This window comes from Dicentrarchus labrax, unplaced genomic scaffold (assembly GCF_905237075.1).
Source record: "Dicentrarchus labrax unplaced genomic scaffold, dlabrax2021, whole genome shotgun sequence".
Taxonomy (NCBI): Eukaryota; Metazoa; Chordata; class Actinopteri; family Moronidae; genus Dicentrarchus; species Dicentrarchus labrax.
The window spans coordinates 27,735,104-27,754,755 of record NW_026136719.1 but is presented as its reverse complement, the minus strand read 5'-3'; the positions used below and the strand labels follow the sequence as shown (position 1 = coordinate 27,754,755).

The 19,652-nt window shown below is 40.5% G+C and overlaps 1 protein-coding gene across 3 annotated transcripts in view; it reads left to right on the top strand.

Annotated features, from left to right (window-relative positions):
• LOC127351110 (AT-rich interactive domain-containing protein 3B) overlaps positions 1-19,652 on the top strand; it is a 50,069-nt gene that overhangs the window by 5,119 nt on the left and 25,298 nt on the right. For all 3 annotated transcript variants that reach the window (XM_051378312.1, XM_051378310.1, XM_051378311.1), the window contains exons 3-4: positions 17,943-18,017; positions 18,470-18,542. In XM_051378312.1, the coding sequence (XP_051234272.1) occupies positions 17,943-18,017; positions 18,470-18,542 (148 nt within the window). The remainder of the gene's footprint in view (positions 1-17,942; positions 18,018-18,469; positions 18,543-19,652) is intronic.

Sequence of the window (19,652 nt, the reverse complement as noted above, 5' to 3'; positions counted from 1 at the left end):
GACATGTAGGTAGTGAGCAGGGTATGTCTACATTTGCATTGCTGCAATAACACAGGGAGAGAGACTACAAGACATAGAAACTGAAATGAAACTTCTTTCATCACATCTCAAGTTTTAGATTGGCAGCCACATTTTAATTGTTTCTAACTGAACTGTTTGTGCTCTTGTGTAATGGTATACAATGAGTCAATGAAGATAATTATATTAATAATACTTAGCGTTGCAGAGTTTGGTTCTCTCTTTGGTTATGTCACTTAGCGTAACAGCAAAGAACATTAGCTGAGTGAATTTTGATCGTACAACTGTAGGGTAATGTATTTAGCAGGCTCAATTACAAGTGGCTGGATAATTAACCCCTGCAGTCTAATTAGGTTTGTATTTTGTCGTTTGGGTCAGATCAGAGACATTTTCAATCTGGAAATGCTGCAAACCTGGAAAAGTTTGTTGTTTCAACACGTCAGAGCAAGTAAATCAGTGCAAAAGCAGTACTCACATTTGCATGGCAGAACAGAAGAAGGCAGAACTAGTCTTACGATTTGCATTACACACATTTGACACAAGGAAAGAGAAGGCCAACACAGGCAACCAGAACATCGTGACTGGGAATCCGTTGCTGCTGAGCCCTGGGTGACTCGAGGGTGGCAAATGATTCTCCTGCTGCTCAGGCACTGAAGCTTGTCTGTTGAGCCAGCGCTGTTGCATAATTTAGCTGTCGCCCCAGCAACACATCAGCCAGGAAGTGGGGAGCTGCACGGCTGCAGTGCAGAGATCAATAAGGATTGTGTGCGAGCTTTTAGAGGCAGGAATGTTTGGCCTCGTTAATGGTTCATTTATGATAAATGAGGAGTTCATTGTATTTAGCAAATGGACTTGTTTTCATTTTGGCAGTGGAACAAGTCTACCCCCGTGGTGCATCAGCCCACCGCTGTAGTGTTGTTGGGAAGGCAGCTGGATGTTTGAGAAACATACAACAGTATCACCATGTCTCTCAGCAGTGTTGTGGTGGAAGCCAGGAGGCCTCACGTTTTGCCTGGTGTGCTTGCTGTATATGCCAGCCTGACCTGGTTTCTGCTTTCTGAATGTTATGTTGGTGTCTCACATGCCATAACTGTCAGTGGGTTTTAAATGGTGTACTTAGTCTTATTCTGTTTACTGGACTTCCTGTTATGCTGATGTAATGAGGCTGGAATTACCGTCTGACCCCTGTTTGTACAAACCGCCTGCAAATGGAGGTCATTCAGATGAAAAATAATGAGGAAAGCTGAGGTCCATTAAAACATGTTGCAGTGCTTGTTCAGAACAAGAAGTGTGGCTTTCATGTGTGAGACCTGTATTGTCTCTGCCATGTGTTCAAACTGTTGAGCTATACAGGGAATTGAAAACCTCAACCCTGACTGTTCACTTCTGCTGTGAACACTGACAACTATGCATTCATATCACAATGAATACATTGTTTCATATGTATTACCTGACCAAGAATTGTATAATGTTACAGTTTAAGTACCAGTGAAGGACCAACTCAAATGGTATCTGTGCAATAAGTCAGTACATCAGTAATTGTTTAACACAGTGTAAGTGCCATTCTTTAATTAACTTTGTCAAGCCCTCTTAATGTAGCAGTTCAGTGGTTCCTGCATTTGAGGATTGTTGACCACCACAGGGAAAGGTCAAATTTAACAATTGAATCCTCTATACTTGTAAATCATCACAAATGTGGTTCATTGACCTTATGTGTCAAGGAATATGTTTTAATCTAAATGGAACACTATGAAAGTCCACATTATGAAACATATTCCTGAAGCACTCTCCGTTTATTAGGTTTTCTTCTTGATTTCGTCTTGTGAATGTGAATCTCTTCAATTCCTCACCAGGTTCTTTGTCATCTGGATGACTTCATGACTACAGAATTATATTACTAATGGCATTTGTGATGAATGGCCAGGACACTAAATGGCTAACCTTGTTTCTAAATTCCCCCCCTTAGCTACAACCCAGATCTCAATCCAGATTAGACTGGCTAAAGGTGTCTGATTTAACCTGCCAATTATTTCTCTATTTCTGATTTAATTTTCAACTGGAACATGATGTGTTCTTGCACTGTTTGCTAAAACAGACAGAATTAACTTTTACATGTTATTGTTTGTTTAAATGCATTCTGGTCTAGGCCTCAAGTGAATAATAAAAATATGCTTTAAGTGACCCCCCTTGTAAATTCAGGCTTAATAATAAAAACACTGTAGCTTGTTAGAAATTATTTCTACTTTTGCATTGTCATAACACTATTTTCCCAGAGTGGGATTTGATAGTTGAGCATTTTTAACAGACTGAGGTGAGGTGTAGAGTTTACATTTATATGGTGCGTTGCTGTGGGATTTTTCAGTTGTGTTGTTGTTTGTAGTTTAATGCTGTGTGAACCTTGCTTTGCCTCATTAATAACAGGCCATGGCTGGTTGAGGTGGATGCAGGCGACTGGGCTTTAGCTCTGGATTAGCTTTTTTTAATGGCATTTTTCTGATTGATGCTACTTTGTGCTTAATGTAGCCCGGCTATTATGGCAACAGTTGAATTTGTGTCAGGATGGAAACAAATAAGGGCTTACAACTGGACAATTAGTGCTGCATAATTATATTTTGCACTTTCAGTTTCCAGTAGAGCTGGTGTATAGGCAATATTGGAACATTTAACTTAATTTAAATTGTCAGTTGTATTTAAAAATGGTCACATATGAAAGGTCAAAGATGAAGCAATACAATTTTGCTTTTAACAAAATCCAAATAGCCTAGCCTGTTGGCTGATGTCGGTAACAACATTATGATACATTTAAAATATTTTTAAGCCCACTAAACAGTTCTGGCTAACCACCATATATTAATCAGGATAAACTTAAAATCTCCAATATCACATAGTGGTGTGGCAGTACTTACTACTTTCTGATTTGTCATGTGCTAAAGTGCAGAACTGCTGACCGGAACTTGCTCCACTGAGATTTTTAGCAATATTTTACTGTGTTATTTATTTATATTTAGTTATTGTGTGTACATTTATCAAACAACTCTAACATATCAGTGTGGGTGGGCAATTATTCACATGCAAATGGCAGTTACAGAATCATCTGAAATAGTGTGGTGTTGTTGAGGTGTAATCATGCTGCAACAGACCAAGTTTCATTTTGTGCTGACCTGCTCTTAACAGCCAAGTGTGGGCGATTCCCCATGCCCAGAAATAGAGGTATTGAATTTAGTAGGGAGATGAGGGGGAGGGAGAGGGGGAGGAGATGCTGTGGAAGGAGCAGAGGGGTTAGTGGTCTGGCTCAACACACTACACTGCCCCACCCAGAGGAAACATTCCAGACGGAATTAAAGAGTTAACTCTTCAAACAGTGAACATTCCCACCGGGGGCTCCCAACAAGAGACAGGGGGGTGGGTGGGTGCATGTCCGTGTTGTAGTCAGGCCCCTGATTGGTGATCTTTTAATTCATTTCACTCAGTGTCGCAGGGGCTGTAAAAGAAAAAAGCCAAAGGGCCTGAATGGGAGGAGCTGGATGGGAGGGCCCGCTGGTGCAGGCAGAAACACTTTTTTTTATTTGTCTGAGTCCCAAAGGGCACATCTGCTGCTGGCAGAGGGGAGGAGGCTTCTCATGGTGGGTCCAGTCCCCTCACCTCGACCACACCAGGGCTTGGTCAAACACAGCACTAATTGGCAGTGTCTAGTCTGTCATGATGATTCTGCCATACACACACAAGACTACTGGATCCACATTGTGTTAGGTTATTCATTCATGGATTTATCCTGCATCTTTGAAGGAGATCCCACAGTGTTGTTACACACAAACATCCTAGATGGGGAATACTTTGGCCAAACTTCTTTCAAATGGGGCTCTGTGGTCCTATAGTTTGAAAATATTGGGCAACCTGTTTTTTTTTAAGTATTTGTAACAGATCACACAAGAACAAGGATTTTTTCAACTAAACACAGCTTTTCTAGCATCAGAGCCATTCACAAAGATGTTATGTAACCCAAATACGAAATAAAAAAATTCTCGTCTTCATTTTTTTAATTTTGTGGCAATTGTGATTCTGTTGTAGATCACATTTGGACTTCCCCCTTTTGTCCTTCAGAGAGATAGAAAATGCAGCTGTTGCGATGCTGAAATGCTCATTTCCTTTGTGATTTTATTATCTATATGCTCCAGTGATTTGCATTGTGGACATGTTTGCGTAAAGTCGTGCACCTTGAAGTGTTCCAGACTCCCATTGAGATCTCCTTTCACAGGCTCTTAGGTCGTTTATTTTCTGTGCCCTCAGTTTGAATTTGAGTTGATGTGTTGCTCAAAAGATGCTGTGTGCTTTGTTTCATAGTGGCGCTCTACATTGCCACTTTCTGAGAACATTTGAGGCATACTGGCTTTGAACTGCCCGTGGGAAGAATGAACACGCAAGAGTCTGTCCATTCTGTATTAATGTGCCTCTTTGATTGTCTACTGTAAACTTTTAAGAGCACACCTTCTTTTCTCTGACCGACTTATTTCTGCAACTGTCTCTCATCTCCGATGCGTGTATCTCGCTCCAGTCACAATACTTATTGTAATGCACAGATTAGATTGGCTGAGTAGCAATTTTCAAGATGATTTACAACACATGTAAGTGGTCTGTAAGTTACCTGGGCTGCTAAACCAGTGCCTTAAAGGCTAGACAAGCTGCGCTGGGTAAAATAGAAACGCTCCAGCTCTGCAGGACAATACTTCTCCCAGATTGTGCCACTCGCACAAATGCAACCGCGTTCAATTTTAACTCGCAAACTGTCCTAAAAAGGGTTGCAGTCTGGAACCATGCTATTCTTAACAGACCCGGTTCATTTTGCTTTGCCAAGTGTACCTGTTAAGAAGTCATGGTCTTCTTGCCTTTGTATTTGAGGTGTATGCCTTTCACCTGAAATAATTGCTCCTACAACATCAATCAAATTACTTTGTGGATGAGCCCTCATGCGCGTCATCACTGAAGGACACACTGCTCATCTCATTTAATTGAATTGAAAGGAAAAAAGTTCTCACATTTAAATACAAATGGTGCATCTCCATTAGAGTTGTCACACTTTTTTTTTTCCCAAATTGACCCAGGAGGATTGACTTCCTTGCTTCTATCGGAAACTGAGCTACTGATGCCTTCTGTAATTTGATCAGTTGGTAGTGAAACCACAAGCCCCCCTCCCCACACCATTGCTGGTTCCGTTCGTCCTTTACAACCACTCCCACTCAGCATATCTCAACACCTGCTCTTTAATGAAGGCAAACAGAGAAAGGGGAATAGCCAAATGAAACAAAGACATCCACCAACCCCTTTGGCAGCTGCAGGGAAATAGATCCAGGGTCATATGACACTGTTGAGCAAAGTCTCCTTGAGTTTTATATAGGCTGACTGCATATAGTGATACATACAGTACACCCTTTATATAGGCTACTGTTCACACTCTGTATTGCAGTGACCCTTGGTACAGTAGGTGAGGTCCTGTTGTCCTTGTACCATGTATAGTCTCCTATATACTGTGTATTTAACTTGTTGGTTTGTCTTTGCACCGCTGTTCACAATCAGCTTTTGTAATTTGACAGTTTTGAATACTTTGTGAGATCATTTGCTAAATCATTTTGACAATTTATTGCAAGTAATTTAAATATAGGTTCTAGCCTTTAAATGCAGTGCAGATTGGATATGGATTTGCCTTTTATATTGCTGATATTGATCAAATTGAAAATGTCCTGATCTGTCCAATTCAGTGATCCACGAGACAGTAATTGTTTCAAAAAATTGTTTGCAATTAAGCCGTGTCATATAACGAACATAAAACAATGTGACATTTATGAGTGTCTGCGTTGCATCCACAACCTTCAACAACTGGCGCTTTGCAGTTGCAGACAAAACATAATGGTCTCCTTGGGTTCTGGCCTCTGCTTTGCTCCTTGTAGAATGGGCCAGGCAGTGAGGAGGTGTGTAGTTAAAGAGTGAAAGTTGTCTATTGTTAGTGGCTTTCTTGGCTGTCTTCTGCCATTGCTTTGGCTGAGCTCCAGGCTGGTGTCAGGGACCTGTAGGTGCTAACTGGGCCACTGTGTCAAGGCCCTTGGGTAAACACAGCAGCTGACTGGGACCTTCCTCAAAGCCATGCAGAGGTGAAAGAAGTGCAGCGGGCGTTCCGTTCGCTACAGCCTCCCTGCTTTTCAGTCTGCACAGTCATTGCACTGCCTGCCAAATCCTGTGTAGTTTATAGTAGCATGGCCAGGTTGTTCGTCTGCCAAGTTTTCAAACACAAGCTGAGCGTAATCATGTGCTTGTAAGAGGGAGCTACCACCAGAGGAGGAAGGAAGAAAAAAAAGCTCTTGGCTGCTGCCCAGGAAACGTCACATTACACTAAAAGCAATGTGTTCACAGCTCAGCTTCCAACATTTACATTCTACATTCAGGGCTGTACGCCCTCCAAAGCAGCTCACTTCCTGAATCACAGTTATCGCAAGAAACCAACAGTAAGTAGTGTCTCTGTCAAAGCCACTGGCTAGTAATCCTAAATGTTGTGCTAGTGTATACACAGCTTCATATAGGAAAAAAAAAATTATTCCCACTAGCATGAGCAAAGTCCTGTTTGTAATATAGTGATTCATTTACTCAGTATATCCGAGAATAGAGGTATGTTGAATACAATTTTCTCTTCTTTTTTTGGATAAAATCTCTTTTGCAGAGCAAGTGCTCAGAGCTCTTAGATGGCTGTGCTTTTCTGGATAAATACATTTAAATATGGACTTGGAGTATTTTGATAAAGTAGTGAAATTAAAAAAGCTAAATAAATAGACATATTGAGGGGTGGAATAAAAGGCTTCTCTTCAATACAACATGGTGCTACGTGTTAGGAACAAAAAATAAATACCTCAAGACTGTGCACTTAATTCTATTATCAGTTTATGTATTTACAGATTTTAATTTGTCACCCATCTGTAGCTTTATACAAGTACAATATTTGAGTTTGTAATGAGAATGTGCAATGACCCATTCAGATGAATGTTTACAGACTGGATTCACAACTTAAAATGCATTGAATCATTGAATTATTTCAAATGACAAAAAACACATCAGGCTCTGACCTGTAGCTGATCTGGTTAATAGACAATCACACTGTGAATAGTACTATGGACCATGTCAACTGCAGTCAATAATTTCAAAAGACATGTTAGTAAATGATTAAAGAGTGGCACAGAAAATTGAATTATTAACGGCAGGGACTACAGTGAATGTGGGTTATTATAAGAACTGTATGTAGTAGCTTGAGGAGGTTATCAGAAATGTCGCTCTATTGTTCTTTCAGTGTGATGGAGCTTGCGCTGCAGAATGTTTAATTTGCACTTTATTATTTGAAAACAGAAATATAATCTTGCCTCGTCAAACATAAGCAGGTACTGAGTGTGATTCTCTGTCTGAAATTTACAAAGTGTGTGTCAGATCACAAGGTTATTTTCAAACAACAAACACCAGCATATTAATGTGGAACATGGTTCAATAATGTTTGTGGCAGATTTAGGATGCCCCAACCCCCAGCTGAGCCAGTCTTGATTAGCCAGCCATCTGGTCAAACAAAGACATCTCAGGTTTTGCTGCCCTAAATAAATGTGATTAGAAAACCTTGAGGACACTCCAAGCTCAGCACAGGGAGGACGTATGGTTAGAAATTTGTTTAAAAAAAAGTGGTAGCAACATTTACTAAATGATTGATAACAGCAAATTGGAAGAAAATCTATTGCATTTGGAGGCTGTGCTGTTCTTAGTTGACCACTCTACTTTGGAATCAGACACTAAGTCATGCATGTGCACTTTACAGGAGTGAACATGCATATAAAACTGTGAGTACAATTATATAGACATAATCAAATAGAGCTAATTGTGCCTTATGGAGTTAGCATTGGTGAAAAACATTTTTTATAGTGTTTGGTTGAAACAGCGTATAGGTTAGCTGTGCACCATAGGAGCTGAATTCAATTTAAATGAGGGTGAGTGAATGTGAACCATGTACTATGTTAACATCTGCTTACCTGTAGTTCTGTCAATGGAAACACTGTACATCTTTACATTTATTGGTTTTACTATTCTCCGTATGTGCTGTTGTATTTCATTCAGTACAGTGTGTTTGCTCTGTTATCTATATCATATCCCCAGCTGCTGCAACAACCCAATTTCCACGTGAGAATCATTATAGTTTTATGATTATCTAATCTGATCATATATACCATTCTCCTGTGATGTCTTTTTCTGACTAAACTGCAGCATAGAGTAGTATTAAGCAAGTAGGTTCTGTATCTTGAGGCTGTCCACAATTTAAATATCTGGTTTGACTAAGCATAATGATTTACCTGCCAAATATCATTTCCTCTCAAACCAGTTTATGCAGGAAGGCGACTTATGGAGTATATAACTTCATCTGTCTTTGTAAAGTAGGCTAGGTGGGCTAAAGCAAGGCTGCATATAATAATATATATTTTAATGATTAACCCATGATTAATTAATCAATGAAAAGAATTTGACTGACTTGACTTTGCAATTGCAATTTCAAGTTTTTTTTTTTACCACAGGACAGGGATTACACAATAAAAGATGATGACAGTTCACTGTGACCGCTACTTCTTTTAGCTTACTAGCTATAAATATTTAAAATTTGAAGAAGAAATTGAAGAATTTATAGAAGAAGAAATAAAGAGCAAACAAAAAGAACATTTCTTCTTGTGTATATGACACACGACCCTGACCATGCTGATATTCTCTAAATAAAAACTAGTAAGTCATGCAATCAGTCCATTTTATCTTTCTTCTTGATAAAGACTTGTGTTACAGCTGCTACAGTTTTTATATTCATATAAAATGGTTAAAGCTTTGTTTTAAGTGGCCTGCCAGGTGCCTATCACGGCTGACAGACAATTACTGACAGTGATATCTAGTACGAGTGCATATGAATGGTTAACACACTATTCAAGGTCAGTTTATATAGAATCCCTAGACTTGGTGCAATTTGTCTGATGTAACAATGACCAGAGCTTATTAGCTCTGACAATTAACTACCATTAGCTTTCGATGAGATCCAAGCATCATTTATTGTCCATATTACCATGGCACATAATAATTAATTTGCTGGTCACAGAAGTACAGTAACAGTCCAAAATTGTGAATGACAAATAAAAAACAAGTTCTAAGGTACTATTTCACAGGATGTTTAACATTATAAACAAAGTGAACTTGATAGCTGCTGGCTATTAATGATTGCATGACTTCTACACCAATGACACTGTTTTCTTAAATTTTGGTTCAATGAACACTAACTTTGAGTTTGTATGGTTTGGTTGTGTTTCTCTACTGTCTCGAGCATTCAGTAGAGATGTAGTGGCTTGTCGGCCCCTGAAGATGAGCTCCAGATGCGTGACGGGCTGCACCATCCCAGCTCGGGTCTCTGGGGGGTACTGGCCTGTCAGAGGTGGAATGCCCCTGCACACTTAACGCTAGCTGAGAGGAAACAGATACCTCTGGCTCTGAACAGAGAAATCTCTCCTTATCGATTAGACTATACAGAAAGCTGTGAATTGCGCTTATGGTTTGAACATTTGATACTGCAGATTCAGTGAGATAGTCATAACAGTAACTTCTCTGATGGAGGAAACCCTGAGAATAACAGGACTGGTTTCTAGCCGGTCTCCCATACCTCTCTGCCATGCGCCACACAAAGAAGGCATTTACCCATCTGACTGCAGGCGTTGTGACCTATGTCATTTCATATGTAATTAGATGTGATGTGTCCTAATAGTAGTGAAGGTTTTTTTTTGTTGATTGTGAATGTATCAAGTTCCCGGCACTGTCAGTATAATGAGAATGTATATAAAGGGCTATCAGGTCTGTGTGATGTCTCCAGCGGCCATTAGCATGGGGGTGAAGTAGATGCTTGCTCTTTGAAAGATGTGAGATATGCAAGGTATTTTTAGCCAAAGCTTTTAACCCAGAAGAAACAGTTCATAGCTGTTTGACCTGAATGCAGTAGAATAGCTTTTTTGCTCAAACAGGCCTTGGTTACGAGGGGCCCCAAAATTAAAATCAAGTTATTTCTATGTACAATTCCTTTTTTTTAATTTCATGTGTTGTGAGAATATGAATTTAGGTCTTTTGTGAAAGAATAAGTGCTGCAACTTGGAGACAACTTGATGTCACTGTACACTTTACAGAGCAAAACTAATAGCTTCAAATCAAATTATCAGTGAGGGGGTACCAAAGGAGCATCATACAAGTCTACAAATCTAGTCTTGGAGGTCTAGTTTCTAATGGAGCTGAAACACTACGGGAAAGGGTTAACTCATGGAGTACTGTATGTGGTGGCACAGATGTGATTCACTAAAATGTTTGCTCTGCCTGTGAAAGGGTCTTTGAACCAATGAGTGTGAACTTCTGGCCACACCAGCCTATAAACGTTGCATTTGTGTGAGGCAGGGAAAGGGGCCAGCTAGTGTAATGGGGGATGGGGCCTCTGCCTGTGGAATGTGGTGTCTTGGTGAAAGGGTTTGAGCTGAACAAATGCAGTCAGTTTATTTGGCAAACTAGACTTGCTGGTCACCAACAGACATTTGTTTACCTAGGAACTAAATATTCACATCCACCCCTTTCTTTCAGACATGGGTCTTTCTTGTTGGTTACAATGTGCTCTCTCTCTCTCTCTGTCTCTCTCTCTCTCTCTCTCTCTCTCTCTGGATGTGAAATTTGAATAGTGTGTTGATTAATGTAGAAGTTTTTCTTCTGTGTCTACCTGTTTTTTTTTCTGCTTTTCTATCTGCCCCCCCCGTTTTTCTATTCTTTTTTGTCTATTCTGTTTTTTTTCATCTTTGTAATCGGAGTGATTAATGGAGGGAGGGGTGGTCTTGCCTGGAGGCCTGTTTTTCAGTAGCCTTTTTAGAGGTGCAGCACTACTGAGGCCTGGGCAGGTAGCAACATGTTCTGCCCCTGGACGTTTAGCCCCCTGTCCCTGCTACTTTGTCTGTTCCCTCAAAAGCCAGAAATCTCTTCCAGCTATAAACATGACCGGACACTCAGAGGCAGGCGTGCCCCTGGGTCCTGTTCTCTGCTGCCGGACTGCTCTCATGTGATATGTGGCCTTTTTTATGTTCAATAATAATCCTTAATGAGAGCAGAGAATCTGTAGTGGATGTGTTGTAAGTAGGAACTCTACCATATGTTCCCAAGTGGCAGTGAGATTTACTTCCCTCATGTCACACATGGAACCACGATTATCCAGAGCCTTTGTTGGTGGTAGCGTATGGGCAGCTCACTATTAGATCCTTTACAGTAGTTAGCAGATAAAGGACGCCATCCGCTCAGCCCAACTCCCCTGCGCCCCTCACCCATCACCCCCCCTGCCCACGGCAAGAGGCTCTATAAATGATTCCCAGTGTCCTGCTGTGGGATCAAGGCCTCAATTATTTGATTTGGATTAGAGATTGCTGCCCCCCACAATGCTCGTTTTTACAGGCATGCTGAGAGGAAGCAGATTCGCTTTCTTTGAGAGCATGAAGGCGACTTTGCAGATGGGCTTAAACTAAAGGCATCAGGGTTCTTATTCTCCAGTAGATGAGGAAACAGGCTTACTACTCTATTTGTAATCCGCTTTAATCACAGATCCAGTTCTCTTCACAAATAGGTGTACAAAGCAAAAACATATAGTCTTTATCTATCTTAAGTTACTATAGTGCATTTTAGTAACATATTAGAAAAAGAGGAACCTGCACCATAAGTTGTTTTTTTTAATGGCTTTTTTTAGTCAAATGTACAAAATAAAGAAGTTTAACTACTTAGCATGTGTGTAGCCTCTCTTCTGGCTACTTACCATTTATCACTATTGTTGGCTGCAATCCAGATTTCTGCTGGAGGCTTTGATTGTGATTAAATTACTGCCCCTGTGTCTGTTTAAAAGATTTCCCTTGCTGAACTGTTTTGACAGGCAGCAATTTGGCTAAAAAAGATTAGTCCGGGAATGAGATGTTAAGAGTACCTGTGGGATGAGAGGGGCTCTCCTGTTATTGTGAGGTCCTGTTACTGGTGTACAGGAATGTTGCTGAATTTCTCTAAAGTCACCCTCCCTCATCCGTCTAGTCTGGCAGAGCTCGCACTGAGAGCACAGAAACATTTTGTTGCCCTGGATTTACTGCCCGGGGTTGCTATAGCGATTTTCCTTGTATGTGAATGTATTTTGTTTTAATTGAGGATAGGTGTGGCTGTTTACACCGTTTTTTGTAGATAACTGCAATTTGATGAGTTTCCCATGGAAACCTTTTCTGTGTTTGTCAAAGTTAGGGTGTCTTGTTGGAATTAAAGAGGTTAGGTCACCCTGCGAGCTGTGATGCTACCCTCATCTCAGTTTCCCTGGCATGGCGGTAGATGACTGAGGATGATGAGTATTGACGTGTGCTGTGAGATTGCGTCCGGAGGGGGCTGGGGACTTCCCTGTGTTTGCACATCCAGGGCTATTGATTTGAGCCTCCTGTTCAATGGCTGTGGCCCAGGGGACTTGGTCTGCAGTGTGGAGCTGTGTAGAGCTGTGTAGAGTGGGACACAGAGAGCCACAACAGTAGCTCGGGGTGGGAAGATAGGGGTTAGGGGCATGGCTCTGAGCTAACAGGACTCTAATACGGCAGATACATGTGCCTCTCTTCATTGGGCCTTGTTTCGAAACAACTTTCAGGTTTACTCTACATTTCAGATGAGCCATTGTATCACTTGTTTTTTCTGCCATCCCACCACCCAGACACATTCAGCTTGTTATCTATAGTATGAAAATTACCTACACCACATAGATTCAGTGCTACCTACAAAGTATGCAACTGGCTGCTGACCTTTTTCAAAGCATGTGTGGAAATTTACTTGATCCAGTTTTTTCCACTGCTTTTATTTTCTTGAGATAATTTCCAAAATGAATCTAACACAATGAGCCTGAACCTGAGCACAATGCCTGCTATTGGAGCCCACCAAACCTCCTACTCGAAGAGTGAAGGCAAATCACATGATGCTTTTATTAAGAACAAGCCTCTTCATCTAATAACAGCTCCACTATCAAATTGGAGAAGTGCTGTCAACATCCTGCGCAATCAATGCCATCCATCCCCCACTCCCCAAGCAGCAGCCATTAACCCTTCTTGTTCCGGCATGCCTGGCCTCACTAAAATGGTGGCTCTACTCCAGACATCTTTCTATAATGGCTGCATAGAATTACCCCCAAGCCATGAATTGACATGTTTTGCGTAGTTTGTCTGATGCAGATGGAGGGAAATTCAAAGAATGTCAACTTGTTGCAGACGAAAGACATTACCACTGTAATGTGCGACAGTGTCACATTAATACAGTCAAATGCATGGATTTGACCAGTGGTGCACAAATTGAAAAATAATTAGAAAGGAGCTATAGAGAATTAATTTAACATCTGAGGACATGATACAGCACCGAACTGCTCAAATTAACATAATGTCAGCTCTAGAATAATAGTGAGGGGTGACTTGTGACCCGTTTTCACAAACACTACCGAATGACACCAAATGAAAATGTGTCAGTATTAAGTGGTGACGACCTAGACAACCTACTACCTAAGGACACAGCCACACAACCTATAGATCTAACTTTTTTTAGGTACATAGATACTGTTTGTATGCCAAACTCCTCAGATGACCAGCTACAGCTCACTTCTGGTCATCGACCTTATTCTTATCCCTGATTTAACACTGCGCCAGTCAGTCACGTATGGCCATAATGTGATTAGGCCACCCACTGCCTGGCCAGTAAACCTGCTAACAGCATGAGAGAGAGACATGGAAACATGGGCTGCTTAAACATATGAAGGCTTCTGTTCATCTTACTCTCAACGCACAGACACACACACACACACACACACTAACATGTACAGGCAACTTATATTAATGAAGTTACAGTACTAACTAATACATAAGCACACAGACGTGTTTAATCCATTATTTAAATATTATAATTTCATTTGACATAATTGAATTGTAATTTGGATAAATATACTCTCAGATGTCTGGCTATAAGACTGGAAAAAGAAAATAGAAAATGACATACATTAACATAGAGACAACCCCTAAACATTTAATTTGAAACAATCCTGATTGATACCAGGCAAGCCAAGTCTTGTACATCCCTATCATGAATGTAGGTAGGGGTAGGGTGTGGGAATTTATTTTTTTAAAAGAAGTCATTTCTGGGTGGAGCACTAGATGTGATGAAGGGGCTGAGGTGACTGATCATAAGGAGTGGTCCCAAAACATCAGTATCCACTCCAACTTGACAAAAAGCAACATAGTGTTAACATTCCTCCGCTGACCAAGGTCCCAATTCAAGAGCCAACATGTCTATTCATGGTTAACGGCCTCCATGTTCTAATTACTGTGCTTTTTCTGAACGAGCTAGAGAAGCGGAAAGGTTTTTGGTGACAGAAGAATTTACACTCCCAGACCCCAGATACTTTGTGCTCACATAGTAGTTAGTTTGAGTTTGGTAGTTTGGGTTTATCTTTACCGCCATCTGTCCTTTTCATCCTATAAGACATTCAGCCTCAGCCTCTACAAGAGAGCACTGCACAGTTAAGTCAAAGGGATGCTACAGCAGTCAGTCGTCTGTTGGAGCAAACTTGAGTTGATATGTTCTGTTCTTTAAATTGGATGGTAAATTGCAACAGATGGTTGCTGAGACCGTAATCTGTCACAGTGTTAGAACATTTTCTAATTTATGCTGTAGTAAAACAATTTGATTCAGTGGAACCAACGTGATTTTTACATTTTACTGCATTTCCAACAAATGGGAATTAAGATATCAATAATGAATAATTATCACAGTATTAGCAGTCTTCATCTCTAGCTTCTATCTTCTTTATCTCAGATTTGTTGCAATAGCATCATGTAGCATCATGGAAATTATGATTCTGGGAATTATAGTAACCTGACTGGATCACATGGTTTGTAGAATTATTATATATAAATTTAAACTTAAACAAAAAGGTGATCAACCATCGGTCAGTCCCTGTCTATTATGAGCAAACGTCAACCGATCAACAAACCATATAACTCTTAGAAGCCAGTCAGTAGAAAGGGGAAAATATCTTTTCCATCAAGAAAAGCCTTCATTACCGTTCTTTGCTCTTCTTTCAGTTCAGAAATATTCTCAAGTTCTGATATAACTGATGCTAGCAGCATCTACGCTAACCTCTATGCGCCTACCCCCATAGCTGCCAGTTGTTCCTCAAAAGATGCTGATTGGTCTGGTGCAATGTAGTTTAGCCACAAACGCATAGACTGATAGATAGATGATGATCGGTGAGAATAAAAGTTCTGAATTACCGTATTTCATCTAGATCGTTACATCAGTGGTAATTTCATTCATTTGACAGATACCAAATCTTGTTTATTACGGGAAGCTCAGGAATCCAAAGTCTGACACTGACTGGACAGTGGTGTTCACTTTAGACCTGTGTTCTTGGTTGATGTCAGAAACACCTTGACCCTGTACTCCCATAATGAATGTCCCTCAGGGAGGTTTGTGTGTGTGTGTGTGTGTGTGTGTGTGTGTGTGTGTGTGTGTGTGTGTGTGTGTGTGTGTGTGTGTGTGTGTGTGTGTGTGTGTGTGTGTGTGTGTGTGTGTGTGTGTGTGCGTGTGCGTGTGCGTGTGCGCGTGTGTGTGTGCGTGTGTGCGTGCGTGCGCGTGCATAAACACATTTTGGTTAACCTAACAAATCCAGGCCTGAAAACCAGCAGCCACTGCCTGCTATCTATTTTGTAGTTACATCTGATTCTGGTGAGCTTGGATTTAATACAGTTGTTGGAAGCATTATAATATTGTTAAATGGTGGAATGTATTGGGAATTATAAATAACACTCTGTGTTTAGTAACTTTGTATTTAGTGAGTTAATCACTGTGTCCTAGATGCACACACGCAGGTCATACTGTTTCTGCAAATATGCTCTATAAATAATAGAGTTTATAGAGTTTTATCAGTGAGACATTCACACACAGGTTTATCTTTTTTTTTTTTTTTTAAACTGTCATTCTGTATAAAAGTGGAATAGCACTTTGTTGTAGGATCAGCCAAGTACACTTGTTAACAAGCAGACTGATGGTGTAACTCCTTGTTTCATTGCTGTCAGTGAATATACAGTGTCAACCTCTGGGCCATTGACTAGGGGTCATCCAGTATGTATAAAAGGTGCCGAATGCAATGTTTTTTTCATGCTAGAGCACGTATGTCAGATTATATATGGCTGCAGTCTGAATTATCTTCTGTTTTAATCATTTATAATCGTTAAAGGTTAACAGAGGTGGTCAAATTGCGTGCAAAGGTCTGTAAGACCTCCAAATGTACTGTACTGTATATTTAACGTCATGATGATCCTGTTGTAATCTCTGTGACATACTATAGATAATGTGACAGCCAAATGTATTTTTGATAAGGAATGAGCTGTGTTTGTAGACTAATTTTCAACATATACGATATGGGCTTTGAAGCTAGTGTGATAAAATAATTACTTGTACTGAAATTACTTTTTAGAGGATAGCAGTTCGAGTTTTTCAATGCTGGAAATGTAGCATTTCTTAACTTAACTTTTCATGCTAGTTTGAGAAGGAAAATGAAATGTTTCGTCAATGAGTGTTGTCTCTTCTACCTAGCAGATATCTCATTTAGCTCTACCCTGAAACTTAACATTTGCAGTAAGGTTGAAAGTTGATGAGTATTTGTTTAGGGAGTATGAATGTTGACAACCGTTACACGTACAGAGAGTGAGAGGGTGAAAATGACTTGCTCTCAGGGGCCTTGACAACCTTTGCCCTGCTGGCTCTCGTTTCAGGCCTTGTAATTGCCACTGACCAATGGGCTCCCGTTTGAAACAAGACCCTGGGCTGCAGCTATTAACGTCCCCCTCCAAACGGATCTTGTTTTGATTCCTGATGCTTTTATAGGTTTTGTCTTTAGGAGACATTCCTGGTCGGCACATACCGTGCACCCCTTTCTGCCCGTATTTTCCTTCCTTCCCGTCTTGTGGGGCCATTGCCCCCCTCCCTACACTCACAAACATACACACAGCCATGATCAGCCTTTGCTCGTGTGTGTGTGTGTGTGCGCGTGTGTGCTAGGGCTACTGACCAGCCCACCCTCCCCTGGCCCCTCCTGACAGCCAGCTACACTCCATGAACTTGGCCACCCGTCACAGCTGCGTTAAGATTGAAGGATGGGGGGCCCTTGTATCCAGCTGGGTCGGAAGACATGGGTGGGGGCAGGGCAGGCCCAGATGCAGATGGTTTAGGTCAAATGGAGATGTTTGAGGATGAAGGGGGAGGGGGACACAGGAGCTCAGGGGCACAATAACTCCAGAGGTTACTCCTCCAACCCCTGGAAAAATGTACTCTTGGAGTTTGAGTATATATTAGTTTTCATGTGTTTGTCTTGCAGAATGTTGGCGGTTGTTGCAACTAGCTAGAGTTTACTCTGTTTTTTAGCCCGACATGAACTTTTTGATCTACAGTCAGTGTCAACCTGATGGGGTCTTTGCAGGTAAAAACCAAAGTAACACGTTTTAGAAAAAACGTTGATGGTCCATTCTTAAGAATTACACATTTTCAACAATATTAGTGGTGGAAGGAGGCAACGTTTGTGGTTCGGATCTGAGCAGGAACCTTTTGCATGACATAATCTTTCTCTCTGTGCCCATGTTTCCTATCTTTATCTCTGCTGTCATGATCAAATAAAGGCAAAATGCCAGACAAATAATCTTAGTAATAAAGAGTTGTAATGATATGAGACTACTACAGACCGGATCCTCTCTAAATGTGTTTGTAACCACTTTCTGTTTGTCTAATGAACATATCTGTGTTGTCTCTGTCTGTTGTAGAATGGGAGTGCCGGCTGGGCAGATGAGGCCGACAGTAGCAGAGGAAGAGGAGAGGCCTCCAGAGACTTTGCTAAGGTAAGCATTTGATCACCTGATGCCTTCAGTGGGTTCATTCATTAAACAGCCAAAAGGGAAACCGGTGCAGCAATTACATAATAACATTCATTCTTATGAAAGTCAAACTAGTGGAAATTGTAAATGGATTAACCTTTGAGGCATTCCCCAGACTGATGGTCATATTGTATGTATGTTCTTTGCCTGCGTGAGAAGAAATAACTAGTCCATATTTGTAGAGAAAGTTGCAGAGACGAACAAACAAACTAACCGTCTTCATGCCTCTGTGAATTTGATTTAACACTACAAATGGAGAATACATCTGATTTTGTTTTTTTCAATTGGGAGGAGAAAGAAAGAGCAGACTATAGCAAACAGTTCAAGACACACAACAAGAACTACAGGCCACATGCAGTTGTCATCAGACAAGTTGGTACACTTTGGCCCTAAAAAGCTTCTTTTTTCTCTTTCAGTTGTATGAACTAGACAATGATCCCAAAAGGAAGGAGTTTTTGGATGACCTTTTCACTTTCATGCAGAAAAGAGGTAAGAGTACTCTCCTAAAACAATATTATTTATATTTATCCTAATGTAATATTTAAATATTTCACTCTCCATAGCTTACAAAATGCTTGGTCATTCCACAAAATTTTGATACTTAAGGAGTATGGCTGTCAACAAATGTTGTAAATTTGTTTATATAATCGATTTGCAAATAATCGACTGCCGGTTGTGGGGAGAAAAAGCAGCAATATTGCGACTGTCTGTCTTGCATGTGCCTGCGTCGCTGCATGACAGACAAGAGTCACACCACATCACTTTCATTGATTAAAAATTAAATGTAGGTCAGTGATGAGGCAGAAAGTTCACAACCCAACTCAGCCGCAGAGAGAGTGATTAGCACTCCAAGCAATCAAAGAAGCCTTATTTGGAAATAATTCAGTTGTGCCAAATCATAACAAGAGCTACATTGGCTACATTTATTACATGTACCATCATGCTTGACTTTCCCTCGGCATAAATAAAGTATCTATCTATCACTAAAAGAGGCAAAGGAATAGCTAAACATTTGACACCGAGCTACAGAGAGCAGGACATAATGCGCAAAAATAGTTAATCTCTTAGGTCAAATAATATGTGATTTTAAAATTTTGACAGCACTAGTAAGAAAACTAGTGTAATACTAAATCTATTCAGCGTCAGTGTGCCACCACAGCAGACTGTCTAATGTTACATGTCATAGAGGCATGCCACTATTTCCCAATACCACAATACAGTACTGGTATTGAAAGATTTTGATGATACCCAGCCCTAGTTGTTTCAGACTTTATATCCTGTAGACGTTTCAATATGAATGTAAAATTTAAAACAACACACCTATGCGTTCTTACCTGTCAAGGCATGTATGGTGTTTAGTAATACCTTTGCAGTATGAGTTGCTGCAAATGCGACATTAGATGGACCCTCTGCCCTATGTGAAAAAAGCAAATACCACACAACTTCCATTTCTTAAGATTCATTTCCTGTGTCAGTGTGAGGAGGGGTTGCTATTTTTTCATCATGCATCTGGAATTTCACTATAGATTGATTGATAGATGTTGGGCCTACAGAACAAAAAGTGTATTTGCTTATACAGTTAGATAAAAGTACAAATAT